General features: G+C 47.1%; 1 protein-coding gene across 6 annotated transcripts in view; it reads right to left on the bottom strand.

Annotated features, from left to right (window-relative positions):
- Positions 1-20,603, bottom strand: part of LOC139415384 (SAM and SH3 domain-containing protein 1-like) — a 325,070-nt gene that overhangs the window by 24,452 nt on the left and 280,015 nt on the right. For 5 of the 6 annotated variants that reach the window (XM_071163493.1, XM_071163497.1, XM_071163498.1 and 2 more), the window contains 8 exons: positions 19,705-19,794; positions 19,411-19,523; positions 17,068-17,169; positions 5,442-5,577; positions 4,862-5,280; positions 2,354-2,428; positions 2,054-2,197; positions 984-1,116 (listed from right to left, as the gene is read on the bottom strand). In XM_071163493.1, the coding sequence (XP_071019594.1) occupies positions 984-1,116; positions 2,054-2,197; positions 2,354-2,428; positions 4,862-5,280; positions 5,442-5,577; positions 17,068-17,169; positions 19,411-19,523; positions 19,705-19,794 (1,212 nt within the window). The remainder of the gene's footprint in view (positions 1-983; positions 1,117-2,053; positions 2,198-2,353; positions 2,429-4,861; positions 5,281-5,441; positions 5,578-17,067; positions 17,170-19,410; positions 19,524-19,704; positions 19,795-20,603) is intronic. The other variant, XM_071163494.1, reaches the window with a different exon arrangement.

Below are 20,603 nucleotides of genomic sequence, written 5' to 3'. Positions count from 1 at the left end.
TGAAGAACGTTCAAAGTTCTTGACATTTTGAGGATTGACTGACCTTCATGTCTTAAAGTAATGATGGACTGTCATTTCTCTTTGCTTATTTGAGCTGTTCTTGCCATAATATGGACTTGGTCTTTTACCAAATAGGGCTATCTTCTGTATCCCACCACCACCTTTTCACAACTCAACTGATTGTCTCAAACGCATTAAGGAAAGAAATTCCACAAATTCACTTTTAAGAAGGCACACCTGTTAATTGAAATTCCAGGTGACTACCACATGAAGCTGGTTGAGAGAATGCCAAGAGTGTGCCAAGCTGTCAACAAGGCAAAGGGTGGCTATTTTGAAGAATCTAAAATATACATTATATTTGGATTTGTTTAACACTTTTTTGTTTACTACATGATTCCATATGTGTTATTTCATAGTGTTGATGTCTTCACTATTACTCTACAATGTAGAAAACAGTAAAAATAAAGAAAAAAAACTTGAATAAGTAGGTGTGTCTAAACTTTTGACTGCTATGGATATATGTTTAACAAACATCAACCCAGCCTTCACAGGCCTCAGTCTAACTCTAACATCAACACATGAGAGACAGATAGAAGAGTTGCTGGTGCTCTGTCTGAGCACATGCCATGCTCAGATCATGATCAGTCACTACGAGAGAAGAAACTCTCACCAGATAGGACCAGATGATCTCACATGGCATCTCTAAACCCTCCAATGGGGATGGGTGAGACCGTGAGAGAGCTGGAATGATAGGAGACGAGCTCATAACAATGATGATGTCATGTATTGACATGGCAGGCTTGATAAGGGGTATTTATGGATTAAATCACTTCAGGATTATCTGTGTAGATAGAAGATGTAGTGAATGTTGCCCGGGAGATGTGATGACAGTGCCCCATTGTGTCGAGGTTTGTGCACTTAGAGTCTTTTTAACTCACGCACGTGCACACACACACACACACACACACACACACACTGCTTACTCATGGAGCTCTGTCCGCTGAGGGAGCTCCGGAGGCTCTCCACTGATCCTCCAGCCTTCAGTTTGGGTTTCTCCAGGGAATCTGTCTCTGGCTGGGGGGACTGGGGGGAGCTGGGTGCCCCATCTGGGCTCGACTGGAGGGAGGAAGGAAGGGGAAGAGAGGGGGAGGAAGGGTACAGATGAAGGCAGGGGGTAGGAGAGGTATGGAATGGGGAGGTTGGGGCAGAAAGGTAGAAGCGAAGAGGAGTGGGGAGAGGGAAAGATTGAGAAAGAGATGGAGAGATATAGAGACAGAGACACAGATGCCAGTATCAGTGATAAGTAACGATCACAGTATCATACACATGACAGCAGCTATACTGAAGGGTAATTCATCACAGCCACCAGGTGGCAGCGTGGCATGTAAAATAATCTTTTGAGTGAAGTTGGAGGTCATTTAGTCTCCTGCCTTCTCTTTCCAAGCAACATATTCATAACTAATTTGACCTTTTTCTGGGTCACTGCATGGATGTTCCGACTATCTCTGCTATTCATCTCTGAGGGAGCTGGTTTGCAGTGCGCGGTCTTAAGGTTGTGGCACTCCCTAGGCTTTGACAGTACTGTACCCTCTGACAGCCTAGATACCAGGCCAAAACCAATACTGTAGTTGTCAATCGTTTGAATGTGAATGCTCATATGATATGAATGAGCCACACACACATACACATGCACACACACACACAGCCCCAGAGCCAAAGGCCCCTTGTCTCAGAGCACTGGCCTGGCATGCGGGAGGCTTGCCTCACTGGATGAGCTCAGCCACTTCCATACACACCCCACCCTACACCCCGAGACCTGTCCTGGGCCTGAGAGAGCTGAGACCAGAATGTGGACAGCTCCAAGATAGTCACAGCTGTGTCTGTGTGTGTGTCTGTTTGTGTGTGAGAGAGCTGGCTATTTAGTTTGTAACCAACACAAACACGTCCACCCACACACATATGTAAAGCCCAGAATGCTTATGAATAACAGGATCTCGGATCAAGACTCTTTATTCAACTATGAAATGTGGGATCTTAGTGTGTGTGGGTGTACCTGTTCAGACAGTGAGCTACTGTACTTCTTGGACATCCGTTTCCTCATGGTTTCTTTTACAGACTTGACCTTCTTCCCCAGAGAGATACGAGACGTCGTGGGAGACTTGACTACCTCCCGGTATACAGCCTCTGGATACTTACTCTGAGAGATAGAGGGAGGAAGGGAGAGCGAAAACACAGAGACAGAACAAAAAAGAGGAGAGAGAAATAACAAAATAGTTCATTCAGTGTTTGAGTTCCCTTCTCTAAGCATTGCGCCCCCTCAGCCCTGAGTCATCAGTAATCTGTTAGCACTTACATTGGGCTCCGAGCCTGCACTGACCACATGGAGTGACCGGTTGGACAGGTCAAACCCTCCGAAACTACACGTCCTCTGTGAGAGAGAGAGAGAGAGAGAGAGAGAGAGAGAGAGAGGGGAGTAAATAATTAGAGCGAGTGTGGAGCGAGGGGGAGTTAGAATCAATTAGAATCTATTCAAATGACATCAACTCCCATTCGTGCCCAGTAAGAGTCAAATCAAAATGATTCATGCTTGGCGGAGTCACAATGGCAGCAGGTTGATTCATGGCTGTATGTTATATATGGTCTGGCAGAGTGAGCATTTCCAGCCATCTAGATACGTATGTCATGGTATGACCTCATATGGGACAGGCAACAGACGTGAAACTCCTATACATTTATCTTTATTATATATGTTAGTTAATTGGGTGGCCATCTGTGTTAGATCATCCACATGGGGATTTTGGAGTCACTGTTATTCTGCAAGGGTATGTTACTTTAAACCTAAAGCCATGGGGAGCAAGCATAGAGTGAAATTAAATGCAATCATTTGGATAGATGTGGCCACGCTGAATTATCACACGGTGCTTTATGAATGTCATATAGAGCACATATACTATGGCCCGACTCAACCTTACCCTTGTGTTTAATTACGAAAGTACGGCTACCGGATTAAGTCTCTGGAAACACACACATTGTATAGAGAGCTATGAATACTTTTACACTGGATTAGGTTGTAGAGAGGGGAGGTTGAGGGAAGTAAGTTCTCACAGAGAGTATGGTGTATCCGACTGAGGGATATGTAGGGGGGTTTGCCTGTCTATCATATCTCTCCATTCGATAGGGAGAGTTTCTCAATAGGACCAGTCATGAGGGTAGCAGGGAGTTACTGTTGAAGAAAGAGATTGGCCATCTTATCATTGAATTAGCTTTGAGACCATTGCTTTCTATCGTGTCCATGTCCGCAGTTCCACTCTCTGGACTTCACAGGAATCCATAGTTTTGTGAAGAGGAGCGACTGAGACGGCGTCCAAAAAAAGAAGACTGGAGATGGAGTGATGTTGTTGGATATATTGAATGGAATGGCCATGCATCTATGGATGAAGAACCACGTCCAATGACTGACAAGTAAACAGGCAAGGAATCGGGCTTCTTCAAGGCTGCAGAATATCTCTGTTTAGCTTCCCTGTGTCGGTCTGAGTACTCTTTCAGTAGGATTCCTACCATCAACACAGAAACGTTCACGCTCGTTTTGTTATTGACTTGTGATTGAACTTTCACACACTGACTACACCTTATCATACCATCTCTCTCAATGATGTGTGGAGGCGTGCTTGGCCTTGCCACCCCTGATCATTTAGCGGGGCTTATGGCCACTGTCACTGTCCCAGATTTCTCTTTCTCCTTTTATTTCTCACTGAGCTGGAAAAGAGATACTTTGTTCCCCTTCCACTGAGTACAGAGATATAAAGGAAGAGAAACAAGGGAGGGGAGAAAGTTAAAAAAGAAGAGAGGAAAGAGAATGTGTGTGCGTGTCTGTCAGCTCCTGAGCAGTGACCTATCAAAGCTGTGTCTGCCTGTTCCACTCTGACTCAGGAGACTCCCTCTAGGGTTTGGGCTGGGTGACATTTCGAAATGTTACCTCTACTGTTACACTGGTACCCACATCCTGAGTCAGAACAGGCACATCCTATTACTATTTCTTATCACATGAAAATGAACTTTTATTTCAAGGGCTTTCATATCTAAAGGTTGTGGAATGTTCTGGTTCTCTATGGAGGTCTGTTAAACTAGCCTTTCTAAATATTCAAGCTCCATGTGGATTAAAGTAGAAAAGACAGGAACATTATCAGCCCTGTGTCTGTATCTAAACCTGAGGGTTATTGTGCAGCCTTGAAGCTAGCCTTGGTCCCCCTGGCCAGGTGGGGGTGGCTTGTAGCCCATCCCTGCCCCACTGTACGGTAGAACTCACAGACTTCTGCTGGATGCGTAAGAGCACGCGCTTGGTGCAGCGGTCAACGCTGGCCGCCCACTTCCTGTCCGCCTCCCTGTCCTCCTCCAATAGGCAGCGGTGCTCTGCGCGGCTGAGGGTGACAGGTCGGACCAGCTGGGCCCAGTTGAGGTGGCCGTAGAGGCTGCGCTCTACCACGTATGTGATGTTCAGCTCGCTCACTGCCGCCCGGCCGCGGAGCCTGCGAGGGGGAAACACCCAGCCCCCACACCCCCCTCCACCCAGCGTACCACTCTTAGCCTTGGCCAGGTCACAGCGGGCAGGAGGCGAGGGGGAGGAACAGGAGGGGGGAGCCCCAGGTGGTTTGGCATAGTTCCGGGAGCGCTGGTAGAGCAGGTGTTTGGTGGAGTAGGCGTAATTGGGGTCGGGCTTCCTGAGCCAGTTGGCATGGTGACGGGTGGGTTTGGGGCTACTCTGGGAGACGTTGTCAAGGGCAACAATGAGGCGGGGCTGGGGGTGTGGTTTGGGGCGTGGCCGGGTGAGGCCGTAGAAGCCATAGATTGTGTCGTTACTTACCCCGTGGGAGAGAGAGGTCATGGCTTTCCTCATCTCGCCCTCCGTCATGGAGCACGACACCTTCTCTTCTTCCTCGGCTCCACAGCCGTCCAGCTCCGAGAAGGAGGAACCACTATCTTCCACCCCGACGGCTCCCAGACGCCCAGACCCAGCAGGGACTTTCCTGGGGGGTCGGATGAGGCCGTGGGTGCTGCTGGACTTAGAAAAGGTCTTGACCAGCTTGTGTCCGGACCAGGTGGTGTCCAGGCTGCTGGAGGAAGGGGAGGTGGTCAGGCTGTCTGTGTCCCCGTCCAGAGAGAGCTGGTCCTGGGTCAGGGAGGACAGGGAGGCATCCTGGGGCAGGCTGGACTTCTTCAGGACCCCTGTGTACAGGGCTGTGTTGTCCTCACAGGTCGAAGACACCTCCAGTCTCAAAGAATCTGCAGGGAGGAGAAAAACATCAAACCAATTATCCATTAGAGAGAGCAATGTCCAATAGAGCAAAACCAGTAGTAACCCATTCACATAGTAACAGTGTAACGTCATTCTAAATACACAGTATACAGAACACTGTTTGGGTTAGTACGGACATGTGCTGTACCTTCGGGGGTTGGTCTCTTCCCCTCTTCCACCTTGATGAGTTTCTTCCTGACACGGCGGGTAGAGTTGACCAGCTTGTGGAGCCGTTTGAACTTCACAGAGTCCTCTGACTGCTCATCATCAGACTGCTCCCGAGACTGAGAGGGAGAGAGGGGACGTCACATGGGGTTCCGAGACACAGGAGAGAGACTGTCTGTCTGTAGTGTACAGGTACCCTCATAAACATAGGCATAACACAGTGACCCATATCAAAACCTTTATGAAACAACATCGTACTGCAGGTCATTCACTTACGTCTTGGGGAGACTGACCACACCATGAAAACACACAGGTGTCGGGGGTTGGTGACAGTTACGGTGCGTGTTTTAGGGTGGACATAGTTAGTGATATGAGAGCATGGAGGGAGGGTTGGGGGGTTGGAGGGCATTTATATTGCATTGTAGAACATTATGTAAGACACTCATAAGAAAAACATATTCCGGTCACATTAATGAGGCCAAAACAAGAAAAACACTGAACGGGAGAGGGCAATGCGGAGATGCCACAGATATTCACCACAGATATTCAGTGAACTTGGCATTTGTGGTGCGTCTCTGCATCAGACTCTAGTCTGTGTGCTGCCTGTTGGAATGAGCCTCGAGCTGTTTACTACCCAATAGCCACTAAATGGAGTGATCCACAGCATTGTGCTGAGGCACACAGAGCTCCATTGTGAGGGAATGTTTATGTGCGTACCGTGTTTCCCCCAAAGGATTTATTTCAGCAGTGGCTTGGTAGTTGGCGAGGCCAATGGTGTGGTCATTTTAGAGGCCGTCCTCTTGGCCCCACAGACCACATTTGGGCAGAGATACATTTGCACAGTTTTGAAGCTAGTTTCCTGCAATTCTACACATTTTGTCATGGGCCTGAGAGAGAGAGAGAGAGAGAGAGAAAAAAGTGGTATTGAAGTAAATTTCCTGAATTTTTACATGTTTTCCAATGGGGCTGACAGAAGATATGCTGATTTAAAGCACATTTCCTGCAGTTGTACACATTTAGCCATGGCTCATGCAGTGTTCTTATTCCATCTGAGTGACTCAAATATAATAACAAAATCAATGGGGGCCCAATTTCATTTTATTATCGTGGTTGTTAGTTCGCAAAGATGACCTTATTAAAAAAGATATAGCTAGGGCCTCCCGAGTGGCAAAGTGGTCTGAAGGCACTGCCTCACAGTTAAAGCTGTGCCACTAGAGATCCTGTTTTTTGTCCACCACCCATGGGGCGGTGAACAATTGGCCCAGCGTCATCTGGGTTATGGGAGGGTTTGGCCAGCAGGGATGTCCTTGTCCCATCGCATTCTAGCAACTCCTGTGGTGGGCATTGCAGACTTACACGGTCACCAGGTGTACGGTGTTTCGTCCAACAGGTTAAGCCGGGTTGAGCAGGCATTGTGTCAAGAAGCAGTTGTGTTTCAGAGGATGCATGGCTCTTGACCTTTGCCTCTCCAGAGTCTGTACGGGAGTTGCAGCGATGAAACAAGATTGCAACTACCAATTGGATACCATGAAATTGGGGTAAAAAATATATATACACTACTGTTCAAAAGTTTGGGGTCACTTAGAAATGTCTTTGTTTTTGAAAGAAAATCACATTTTTCAACATTGAAGAGGCAACTCCTGCCTTCTAGGCAGAGTAGCAAAAAAAATGCCAAAAATGACTGGCAAATAAAAAGAAAAGATTAAGATGGGCAAAAGAACACAGACACTGGACAGAGAAACTCTGCCTAGAAGTCCAGCATCCTGGAGTTTCCTCTTCACTGTTGACATTGAGACTGGTGTTTTGCAGGTACTGTTCAATGAAGCTGCCAGTTGAGGACTTGTGAGGCGTCTGTTTCGCAAACTAGACACTCTAATGTACTTGTCCTCTTGCTCAGTTGTGCACTGGGGCCTCCCACTCCTCTTTCTATTCTGGTTAGAGACAGTTTGCGCTGTTCTGTGAAGGGAGTAGTACACAGCGTTGTATGAGATCTTCAGTTTCTTGGCAATTTCTACCATGGAATAGCCTTCATTTCTCAGAACAAGAATATACTGATGAGTTTTAGAAGAAAGTCCTTTGTTTCTCGCCATTTTGAGCCTGTAATCAAACCCACAAATGTTGATGCTCCAGATACTCAACTAGTCTAAAGAAGGCCAGCAGAGAGAGCACCCCCCTATCGACATCGACGGGAGAGTAGTGGATAAGGTGGAAAGTTTTAAGTTCCTCGGCATACACATAACGGACAAACTGAATTGGTCCACCCACACAGACAGCGTGGTGAAGAAGGCGCATCAGCGCCTCTTCAACCTCAGGAGGCTGAAGAAATTTGGCTTGTCACCAAAAACACTCACAAACTTTTACAGGTGCACAATTGAGAGCATCCTGTCGGGCTGTATCACCGCCTGGTACAGCAACTGCTCCGCCCACAACCGTAAGGCTCTCCAGAGGGTAGTGAGGTCTGCACAACGCATCACCGGGAGCAAACTACCTGCTCGCCAGGACACCTACACCACCGATGTCACAGGAAGGCCAAAAAAATCATCAAGGTCAACAACCCCCGAAGCCACTGCCTGTTCACCCCGCTATCATCCAGAAGGCGAGGTCAGTACAGGTGCATCAAAGCTGGGACCGAGAGACTGAAAAACAGCTTCTATCTCAAGGCCATCGGATTGTTAAGCAGCCATCACTAACATTGAGTGGCTTCTGCCAACATACTGACTCAAATCTCTAGCCACTTTAATAATAAAACATGTAACGTAATAAATGTATCACTAGTCACTTTAAACAATGCCACTTTATATAATGTTTACATACCCTACATTACTCACCTCATCTCATATGTTTATACTGTACTCTATACCATCTACTGCATCTTGCCTATGCCATTCAGCCATCGCTCATCTATATATATTGTTATGTACATATTCTTATTCATTCCTTTACACTTGTGTGTATAAGGTAGTTGTTGTGAATTTGTTAGATTACTTGTTGGATATTACTGCATGGTCGGAACTAGAAGCACAAGCATTTCGCTACACTTGCATTAACATCTGCTAACCATGTGTATGTGACAAATAAAATTTGATTTGATTTGATATTCCATGAAAAATCTGCCGTTTCCAGCTACATTAGTTTCCAGCTACAATACAATTTACAACATTAACAATGTCTACACTGTATTTCGGATCAATTTGATGTTATTTTAATGGACAAAAGATGCTTTTGAACGGTAGTGTATATAGCTCCATTATCTTTTCTACATAGTTTTATCTGGTTTTAGTCATTTAAGTTTACACTGAAAATGTTTTACCATACCGAAAATGATATAACAAAAACTATTTTTTTCACATTATATTTTTGGGAGCGGCGGACTCAATTTAGCAGCGGCGGCCCGCCACTGCTAAATTAATATAGGGGAAACACTGGTCTGTATGTGTGTGTGTGGACTTTGGAGCGAGGATGGTACTGTAATTCAGTTGGACGTCACGACGGTATTACAAATCTCTACAGCAAAGCATAAACAGAGGGAACAAGGAAGTCACCAATTGGATACCATGAAATTGGGGAGAAAAAAAGGTAAAAAGTACAAAAAAAATCTATGTAATTGTGTATATTTTTTTTAAATAAAAAATTGACGAAAATAAATAAACAAAAACAAAACAGCGCTGATTGAACCGCAGGCAACAAATGCACACACACCCAGTGTGTTAGAGTGCTTGAGTTAGTACTAAGGCAAGTCCGACTGGGCTGTGTACTGTAGGCCTGGAGGAGAGGCTTTCAACTCCCCTTAGCTTCTCCAGCCTACCCATGTGGGGTGGCAGGTAGCCTAGTGGTTAGAGTGTTGGGCCAGTAACCAAAAAGTTGCAAGATCTAACCCCCGATCTGACAAGGTAAAAATCTAGTGTTCCTAGACTGCCATTGTACATAAGAATTTGTTCTTAACTGAATTGCCTAGTTAAATAAAGGTTCAATAAAAAAATACATGGGAAACACTAGAATTGTATTACATCTGTAACCTAACAAGATGAGAGCTGCTTGGTTCAACCACTGGTGTTACTGATACACATGCATCAGGCCTGAGGATAACAGCTGAGGGAGGGATGTCTTTAACACCTAACACTTTATTTATTTATTTTTAAATTTTATTTCACCTTTATTTAACCAGGTAGGCAAGTTGAGAACAAGTTCTCATTTACAACTGCGACCAGGCCAAGATAAAGCAAAGCAGTTTGACACATATAACAACACAGAGTTACACATGGAGTAAAACAAACATACAGTCAATAATACAATAGAAACAAATCTATATACAGTGTGTGCAAATGAGGTAGGATAAGGGGGGTGAGGCAATAAATAGAGCATAGTGGTGAAATTATTACAGTATGGCAAATTAAACACTGGCGTGATAGATGTGCAGAAGATGAGTGTGCAAGTAGCGGTACTGGAGTGCAAATGAGCAAAATAAATAAAACAAATAACAATATGGTGATGAGGTAGTTGGATGGGCTATTTACGGATGGGCTATGTACAGGTGCAGTGATCTGTGAGCTGCTCTGACAGCTGGTGCTTAAAACTAGTGAGGGAGATATGAGTCTCCAGCTTCAGTGATTTTTGCAGTAATTTCCAGTCATTGGCAGCAGAGAACTGGAAGGAAAGGCGGCCGAAGGAGGAATTGGCTTTGGGAGTGACCAGTGAAATATACCTGTTGGAGCGCGTGCTATGGGTGGGTGTTGCTATGGTGACCAGTGAGTTGAGATAAGGCGTGGCTTTACCTAGCAATGACTTATAGATGACCTGGAGCCAGTGGGTTTGGTGACGGATATGAAGCGAGGGCCAGCCAACGAGAGCATACAGGTCGCAGTGGTGGGTAGTATATGGGGATTTGGTGACAAAACGGATGGCTCTGTGCCATGAGGGCATACTGGCACCTACAAGGCCTTCAGAAAGTATTCACACCCCTTGGCTTTTTCCATTTTCCAGCCTGAATTTGAAAAGGATACAATTTAGATTTTTTCTACACACAAGTTTCGCGATTTTGACTTAAATCGGCTTGAAAATATATGGCAAGACTTGAGAATGGATGTCTAGCAATAATCAACAACCAACTTGACAGAGCTTGAAGATTGTTTTTAATGATAATGTGCAAATACTGTACAATCCAGGTGTGGAAAGCTCTTAGAAACTTACCTTGAAAAACTCAAAGCTGTAATCGATACCAAAGGTGATTCTAACAAGTATTGACTCAAGGGGCTGAATACTTAACATGAATCCCAGTTTTAGTTTTCATTTATTTATTTATTTGGTATTTTGGGTAGATCGTTGACCGAAAAAAGACTATCTATTTTAATCTCACGTGGTAACACATCCAAACAATGACAAAGTCAATGGGTGTGAATACTTTCTAAAGGCACCCTTGGTGACACAAGGACCTCTGGCCTCCACATTCCCTTGGACTACTCCAGCCAGTTCGGAATTCTCAGTCAGAATGACATAGGAGCTCTGTGACCTGCGCGTTACCCATAAATCCCTCTGGTGTCCCCCCAGCCCCCTCTTTCCACCGCTAGTCTCAGTGGTGCATGCTCCATACTCCATTCCTCTGTCAACAGCAGAATCAGACCATGAGGCCAGGGTTGAACCCTCCCCCTTCGTTTTTTTGACAACCTCCCAGCTTCTAAACCGCAGAATGACTCCCCCCCCCCCCCCCCCCCCCCCCCCCCCTCCTCATCCCTGCTCCTCTTAACCCCACTGTCCTCCCTCTTCACTAACCACACACATCTGTCTGGAATTCTATTCTGCTAGTTTCCACCGCTACAGAAAACATTACAGAGTAAGGTTTTCAGAGACCGTGCTGTATAATAACAGGTCTGTGTGCGCGCGTGTGCATGAGAGGAGACAGGAGAGAGACAGAGACAGAGAAGAGTGAGCCAGCCCGCTACAGTCTGGAACCAGACCTGACTAATGCTTATTACTGAGGTACTGTACATAAGGGACATTACTGGAGGCAGGTTGATGTTAATTGTCAGGAATCTTGCCCTGGGGCCGAACTGAGCGGTTTCCGCTAGCTGGGCCAGCTGCAGTCAAAATTGGCTATATTGTACGCAAGAATTAATGAAAACAAACATGTCCTTTTGGGTCATCATTTAAGGTCAGGGGTAAGCATTATTGTTAGCAGTGTGGTTAAGGGTAGGGTTCATGTTAGGGTAAGGGTTAGGTCTAAAATCTCATTTTATGACTTTGTGGCTGTGCCCGCTAGTGACCCCTCTGCAGAGCTGCATCCAGGGCAAGATTCATGACAATAAACCTGCTTAATGGTGTATATTATTATGCAGAGTGGTTCATTAATCCTGTGGGTGTTGGTGTTGTGTGCATCGTGTGTATGTGTGTTGCTTTTGCAGAGTGAGCCACTCATGTGCAAGACAGTCCCGGGGGACAGCCGGGGGTGAAGGCGAGGCAGTATGGCTTTTATATACAGGAGAGAAAGCTTTGCTTCAATGAGTGCTCAATTAACACATTTAAATTAAATGCATTCTGTTGTGCTGTTTTCATAAGCATAATCTCTTGTACTGTAAATCAGGGCCATTAAGAGGAATGCAATAGGAGAGAAAAGAAGACAAAGAAATACACTTCTGTCCCCTTGCCAATACATAACAGCCTGGGGGAAGAGGAGGAGGTGACAATGACATAGTCCCGAGATGCAGCCGTGAGGGACACCAACATCTGGAAATCAATCAGTGGTGAAAAGCTGCTGCAGTTAGCAACCCCGCAGTGGAACAATGCCACACAGTCATGACCCCTCACACACACACACACACACACACACACACACACACACACACACACACACACACACACACACACACACACACACACACACACACACACACACACACACACACACACACACACACACACACACACACACAGTCATTAACGGCTTTGGGTCTTGCTGCAAATATCATTGTGCGGTCGAGCATGCATGGTGCATATTACAAGCAAAACTAGATTTAGAATAGCCAGTAAAACCCTTGCAAATGGATGCAAACCTAGTAAAACCCTTACAAATGGATGCAAACCTAGACGGAATCTCACTGTGTCTGTAAACACACAAGCGGTTCCCTACCTCAGAAAAAACACTGACATTGAATGAAGCATGCTAAGCAGTTGAGTGTGACTTGTTACTCACAGCTTTAGGCATTTAGGACAGCAGACTCGTGCTCATCCCATTCCCAGGTCAGCATAAAGAAGCAGGCATCACGATGCATGAGGCTGAACCTGTCCTAGCTACTCCCAGGTTAGTCACGCTGCACGCACAGTCACACAACACACAGGCACACAGCATATCCAGAGTGAGGCACGCACAGTCACACAACACACAGCATTGACGCATACACTCTCACAAAGTATCTGCAGCCTTTTGGTCGAAGGCAGCTCTGCCGAATGAAAGTGACGGAAGTGAGTAGCAGCAGAGAAAAGGCGCGTTGTGCCTGGTGGAGAGAGGAGAACAATCACAGCGTTTGAGCCCCTCTGACCCTGCCTTGGCCCCCACATCTCTATTGGCCAGACCGAGGAGATGAGAGAGACGTAGAGAGAGAGACCAGGCTAAGAGGAGGACGGATCTTTGGACAGAGCGACCACAGAGCTCCCCACCGACACACACACCCATTAACCATTTGGAAGCTGGGGGATGACATAATTACATTTTTAAGCGGGGGACATTGCCCCTGACACACACCCTCAGGCCCAAGAGGGGAAAGATATTTCCTCAACGGGTCCATTTTAAACTGGTACTTAATCAAGCAGAGTCTCCCTCCTCCTACTGCTGCTGTGTTTCGGGGCCTGAGGGGAGTGAGAGCTCTTTGTCCTCCATCCATCACTTCCTCTCTTCCTCCCTCCCTCCGGCGATGCGTGCTAACGGCCCTGAAGACAGGCCAAGTGTTCCCCCGAACAATACACCTTCAGTCATCCTCCCATCCTCTCTCCCTCCGTCTACCGGACACCCCATCCATCAGTCCAATGGGACAGGAAGCAGGCCTGTGGCAGCCGAGAGCATGGAGAGGATTAACAGCTTGCTAGGGCCCTGCCTGCAGCGCCACATCAAATGCCAGGCAGAGCCCCACTGTACCACAGACCAGGCTTGGAGGCGGCTCTCTGCACAAGTCCTTTACAACAGGACTTTCTCATTTACTTTACTTGCGTGTGAAAGCTGTTTGAAAGCATGACAGGGTCTTGTCTAGAATATCCACAGAGCCCAGAGCAGGACTGAAGGCAGCTTGGTGTCAAGGCTGTGGGTGCACCATGCTAGAACAGACGTCTTCAGAGCGGAAGGACGCAATTGGCTAATTAATATGGAAAGGGAAATGTAGCATACACGCGATAGCATGCGAGAGGGCAAACAATTCTAGGCAGTCGAGGGCAGATGTTAAGACTGCTGATCATTCAGAAGGAAGGGAATGTTGAGCTCCAGCTGTTAGCAGCTGGGTTTCCACGGCAACACATATGTGCATATAAATATTTGGGTATCCAGATGGTGCTTTTGTGATGTGTATCCATGACCATCTTCACAGGAAGACGTGGCTCTGTGAGTGTGTTTCTGTCTCTGTCTCTGTCTCTGTGTGTGTGTGTGTGTGTGTGTGTGTGTGTGTGTGTGTGTGTGTGTGTGTGTGTGTGTGTGTGTGAGAGAGAGAGAGACTGGGTCGGTTCTTCTATCCTTGTGGGGACCTGAAATCCCCAAAAGTCCCTACAAGGATAGTAAAACAAGAAAAATTCTCCCTCGTGGAGACATTTCCCACATCCCCATGAGCACAAAGGCTGTTTTAAGCTTAGGGGTTAGGTTCAGGGTTAGGGTTAGAATTAGGGTTAGGGTAAGGTTTAGGGTTAGAAGTTAGGTTTAAGGTTTGGGTAAAGGTTAGGGTTATGGTAAGAGTTAAGGAAAATTTGATTTTTAAATAATGTTGGATCCCCACGAGGATAGAAGTACAAAAACATATGTGTGTCTTGGTTCGTGTGTGTGGGGGTGCTTGTGAGGCAAAAGGTCCCATCTGGACCCGGTTCTGCTTCAGAGCTATTGATCTCCAGTACATCTGAAAGCCCAATGTGTACACACACAGTCCTCCATTTAGCCTGCCAGCCAATGTGTCTATCCCCTGTGATGTCTCCCCCCCCCCCCCCCACACACACACACACACACACACAGACACAGAGCCACCAATCTAGTGGGCCGCGAGGCTAAACCCAAGAGGAAAACAGAGCTTGACTTGGCCCAGCAAGAAAGAAGCATTGGATTTGAACGATCATCAGTGAGTACAACTAGTCTCCATCCAAACCAACCCCTCACATCCGCCTTGAGGATCCACTCCAAAAACAAGCAGTATCCTACGGGTGAGGCCGTGTTCTCTGACCTGTCACTAAGGACAAACTAAATCCCATGGCTTGGAGGGACACTTCAAAAGGACTGAGAGGTCCAGGGCCTGGCCTTTACTGACCACAGCTGGACACATTTACATTTACTTCCAGCACTGACTTACAATTAAAGAAGGGGGAAAAGTCACAGTGTGAACTTCTGGAAAGGTTCACTATGAAATGAGGGCCGGGGTTGGATGGAAATCAGTTCTCTGTTCAGAGTTCATCTTTAGGACTACAGTAAAGCTTACTATGACATGCATTATGCTGATGATGCAAACCTCATGGCCCAAGTCAGCTCACTATTTGCTCTTCAGTGCGGAAGCCAATATACAACACATGCATTATTCTCCACAGTAGAAGGCAGCGCCGTTCCATCCTTGTGAGTGACAATACATCCGTCTAGCCCAAACAGGGACCCCACACATGGCCACCTCTCCTAACCCGGAAAGAGTGCCTCAGCCTGGGTATGAGCATGCCCTGTGGGCCCCTGACAACCAGGACACTGATCCTATCCTGATCACACCTTACATGATTACTATGACCCAGGAGGGAGGGAGGCAGGTTCGGGCTCCCGAGTGGTGCAGGGGTCTAAGGCACTGCATCTCAGTGCTAGAGGCATCACTACAGACACACTGGTTCAAATCCAGGCTGTATCACAACCGGCCGTGACCGGGAGTCCCATAGGGCGGTGCATTACTGTCCCAGTGTCGTCCGGGTTTGGCCGGTGTGGGCTGTCATTGTAAATAAGAATTTGTACTTAACTGACTTGCCTAATTAAATACAAGGTTTTTTTTAGATACATTTTTTTTATGCATGGGCGGGCATACCATATAGTCTGCTGCCGGATAAAAGAGCAAGGGGAGGGTAGGGGTGGGAAGCTCAGGGGATTTTACACAGGAGAGATTTAACACAACTAAAACCAGTCATTGTGGAGTAACGTAATCAGTAATCACCCTGCAAACAGTATTCAGCCAAGCCCTGTCCAATGTGGGTGACCTCTGATGACGCCTGCCCCGATCTAAGTAACATTGGCTGGCTTGAGTGTGACAGGTGCCTTGGCACTTTGAGTCACACACTAATCCACACCGTAAAGGCCACACTGACTGCCTGATCCCAGTCATACAGGCTTACTGTCTTCACTACACTGTAACGGAAAACTGTCATTCATACAGTCATTTGGGGTATCATCAACAGTAAAATACTCTGAAATGTTTTACTGCAGCGTGCTGCAAATTATGGTGCATTGTGGGAAAACGTTGTGAGCTGGGAAATAATTGCTGCATTTCAAATGGTGCTGTAATTCCACCCCACAGAATACAGTACCGTGCCGTATCTTTGGAATGCCATAAACCTTTTGACCACTAGTGGGTGCATGGAATTGTCTCTGTCTCATTAACACATTCTGAAGTTTGCCTATATGTGTTTCACCCGTGAGTGAGAATGCTGTACCAACTTAAGGCTTATGCGGTTATAGTGCACCATCGATGTGTATAAGGGACAGACTGAAGAGGCAGAAAGTCTTAAAACCTTAAACGGTTCAGCATTTTGCCATGTCCTTTCGTTCTGCTTTGCCCTGTAGTCACTGTTTGGAAGCCTTTGGAAGTGCAAGTGATATAAAACACAAATCATTCATTAATATACTGTAACTTCGCCACGCAGCCGACCTGCTTGACCAATCCCTTGTAATTACAGGGACACACTGAAATATAAACCCCTCCCCTCAACGGATTTCATTCATTTGATTACAGTAGCATTAACTTTTTTTTTTTTTTTTTTTTTTTTTTTTTTACAGTATAATACAGTAAATTTTACTGTATTGTACTGTATGGCATTATAAGGTACATGCATTGATACCGTATTTATATTACAGTAGGTGTACGGTAATATGAAATACAGAATTTTAGTTGCCATTTAGCTGCCTGTAAGTTACTGTCAAATTTACGGCAACCCTTTTACAGTGTACACACCGAATGGGGTGTCAACACAAGCGGGATGCGGTATGTCTGGGGTTATGTCATAATATCTAGGTTAGTTAGAGAAGGGACGTGACTGCCAATGATCTTATACACGCATTCTCACACACACAAATACTCCTAGGTGACAAGCACACAAAGATGGCTGCTCCTTTGTGGGGCTTTGATCCTGAGGGTCACGGGGGTGAGAGGTGAAAGGTCGGTCAAAAGGTCAGAGTTCAGAGAGGTACTTACGTTGCAGTTAGAGGACTGGTTTAGATTGGGACTGGATCCGTCAGTCCACTCTGCAGTGTCAGTACTGCTGGACTGTCTGCTGTGGCTCTCATACTCCTTCAGCTATAGGAGAAGAAGAGTTTAGCGAGAAGGGAGGGCAGGGGACGATGGCCCACTCTCACTATAGAAACAGCTACCCCTCCACACACACACAAACGAACACCAATACACAAACGTAGGATGACACACACACACACACGCTCACGCTCACGCTCACACACACACGCACACAAAGGCCACAAGTCCGTCTCCACAAACATACACGGTCACAAGACTAAACAACTGTCCACAGAGCAGGGATGGGCATTTGAAATGATTTCACTATCCGAATAATATCCTAAAAACATTTTTGGAACTCTGGATAGGCGAAATACATGTGTTTTAAAGAAAACTCATATATATTTTTTTCAACGTCAATGGGGACTTGCTCTAACGATTCAGGAGAGGCAGCGCACTGCTTGTTGTTTCAGAACAGAAGGGCGGGGGAGGGGCGTGAGAGGAGCAGGGGGAGAGGCGTGAGAGGAGCAGGGGGAGGGGCGTGAGAGGTGCAGGGGGAGGGGCGTGAGAGGGGAGGGGCGTGAGAGGTGCAGGGGGAGGGGCGTGAGAGGAGCAGGAGGAGGGGCGTGAGAGGAGCAGGGGGAGGGGCGTGAGAGGAGCACAGGGGGAGGGGCGTGAGAGGAGCAGGGGGGGCGTGAGAGGAGCAGGGGAGGGGAGTGAGAGGAGCAGGGTGAGGGGAGTGAGAGGAGCAGGGTGAGGGAAGTGAGAGGAGCAGGGGGAGGGGAGTGAGAGGAGCAGGGTGAGGGGAGTGAGAGGAGCAGGGGGAGGGGAGTGAGAGGAGCAGGGGGAGAGGCGTGAGAGGAGCAGGGGAGGGGCGTGAGAGGAGCAGGGGGAGGGGCGTGAGAGGAGCAGGGGGAGGGGCGTGAGAGGAGCAGGGGGAGGGGCGTGAGAGGAGCAGGGGGAGGGGCGTGAGAGGAGCAGGGGGAGGGGCGTGAGAGGAGCAGGGGGAGGGGTGTGAGAGGAGCAGGGGCAGGGGCGTGAGAGGAGCAGGGGCCGGTCAGGTCTGACACGGAGGGAGAGAGAAAGTAGCCAAACCAACGAGACAAACTTGTGGCTCCGACAGGTTATCTACAACAGTATCATCTCATCTGGTAGTGTCTATCTTGACTGCATTACATCGATGTAAAGAAGCTAGCTAGATACAGCAGTCAGCTAAGTTAGTTAGCCAGCTAGCTTGCATAGCAAGGCTAATTAAGGCTGCGCTCCCCATCCTTCTCTACAACAACTCCATTCATATTAAACCGCCTACCTGTTGGTTGAACATTGTAGCCTACTCCTTCTCATTTAGCCAACTTAATTCCCTAATTGCAATTCCATTTGGAATTGATTCGAAATCTCACGCGTCACTTGCTACACGATGGAGGAGCCTCTGACAGTAGTGCTGCTTTGATTGACCGACAATAACAAGCTAAACTTGTGAAAAGTGTGTAGGTTACCCATATTACTTTTCTACGGTGGGAACTAAAACGGTCTAATGTCATGGTCTGTCCGTCCTTATACGTAGCAATGTTACAGATAATTACATTTGATTTTAGACAAAGCCTTTTAATTAATAGGCCTGTATTTTTTTCTTTCTAAAACGAATACTTTTGCAATTAATCGAATACTAACGTCCATTCGGGAAAACTCTAAATATTCAAAATAATCGTGCCCATCCCTAACCACGGAGGCTGTTCATCGATTCCAGAACCGGATTGGTTTGTTTAAGTGTCAACCGCAGTGGAGGAGGGTGGAGGTCAGGCCAGCACCCAATGATACACCAGCGATACAGGAAGAGGTGGAGGAAAATCAACGTCTGCCTTGAAGAGAGACCTAGTTCTACAGGACTACAGGGCTACAGAGCTAACATGTCCAGCTACCCCCAACAGAGTGAACAGGACCACACATAAACACTGCGAGTGACCCCCAGGCACCCTTCTTGGACAGGGGATTGGGGTGGCGTGGGCGTGTTTTGTCAAAGATAAAGAGCCGTGCAGGGTTATAATGAAAGCTCGGTGAATAGTTAATAAGAGTAAGTCATTTTAGTGAGAGCTGGATATGGAGCTTGCGGGATGAGGCGGGCGAGTTGGTAGGCTTGGAGCCGGTCGAGACCACGTTGCAGTGGAGGAGCTGGGGCTGGGGTCAGGCGGTGGGTGGGGTGGAGGTCCCCTCCAGGCCCTGCCTGTCTGCGCCAGGAGGAGCCTGGAGAGGAGAGTGGGGAATGGGTGTAAGGGGTACAGAGAAGAGGGTGGATGAGGGGGTTCCTACCCGAGCTAAAGCCTCTTCAACAGTGATCATCTTCTCCTTCACCATCATCATCAGCTGGATGCGCTCTTCGTCACTCATGGTGATCTCACTGGCCACGTAGCCTATGTCCTCTCCTAGACGGTCAGAGAATGAGGGGTCACTAAAACAGCTGGGGCATGACATAAAGTAGTATGGAAACACATTCAAAACGGGACAAAATTAGTCATTATTAGATAATGAGTTTGCTATTAAAATTTCACTGTGTAATTTCTAGGAAAATAACACGCTGTACCAAAAAGAGTAATCCTGCCGTACCTTTCGAAGTCTGCCGCATGACTCCCTTCTGTGATGTCTTGCGAAAGTTCTGCCAGAAGGACTTGTTCTTCTTCTTATTGTCCCATTTGCCTACGAGGAACAGGGAGAGCGAGAGAGCTTCAGTCAGACAACGCTAGAACACACACTCAAAAGGCACACACACTTCCTTAAGACGGACCCAGTGTTGCCGGGTAATGGAAAATAAGCTCAATGTTTTTGAATGATTCTCCGATAAAGACAAACACAATGGGACATACCATTTTCCCATCATTATAAACCGTGTAAAGGAGTGTGTGTGTGTGTCTACACGTGTGTGCATGACTTCTCTATCCCCTGAGTCACCTGTCTGGGGATAGGCTCAGAAAGCGGGCAGCTGACGGCTCCGCCAGGTGACATTTGTATGTAAGGGCTGAGGAGAGCTGTTTCTCCCTAAAGTCTTAAGATCACACGCAGCCCTGTCTGTCTAGCTGGAATAAAAAAACTACAGCCACAACAAGCTGAAGGTCAGCATGACAATATCTCATGAGTGTTTAACCCCACTGTTATTCTCTCCCTGGTTCTTTGATTCCCACCCCTTTTTCTCTCGCTCTCACTACTCTGTTCTCTCTCTCTCTCTCTCTCACTACTCTGTTCTCTCTCTCTCACTACTCTGTTCTCTCTCTCTCACTACTCTGTTCTCTCTCTCTCTCTCTCTCTCTCTCTCTCTCTCTCACTACTCGGTTCTCTCTCTCTCACTACGCTGTTCTCTCTCTCTCACTACTCTATTCTCTCTCGCTCTCACTACTCTGTTCTCTCTCTCTCTCTCACGACTCTGTTCTCTCTTACTCTCTCTCACACTACTTTGTTCTCTCTCACTCTCCCTCTCTCACTACTCTGTTCTCTCTCACACACTACTCTGT

The sequence above is a fragment of the Oncorhynchus clarkii genome, chromosome 8, assembly GCF_045791955.1.
Source record: "Oncorhynchus clarkii lewisi isolate Uvic-CL-2024 chromosome 8, UVic_Ocla_1.0, whole genome shotgun sequence".
NCBI lineage: Eukaryota > Metazoa > Chordata > Actinopteri > Salmoniformes > Salmonidae > Oncorhynchus > Oncorhynchus clarkii.
This window is presented reverse-complemented; position numbering and strand designations above follow the sequence as displayed.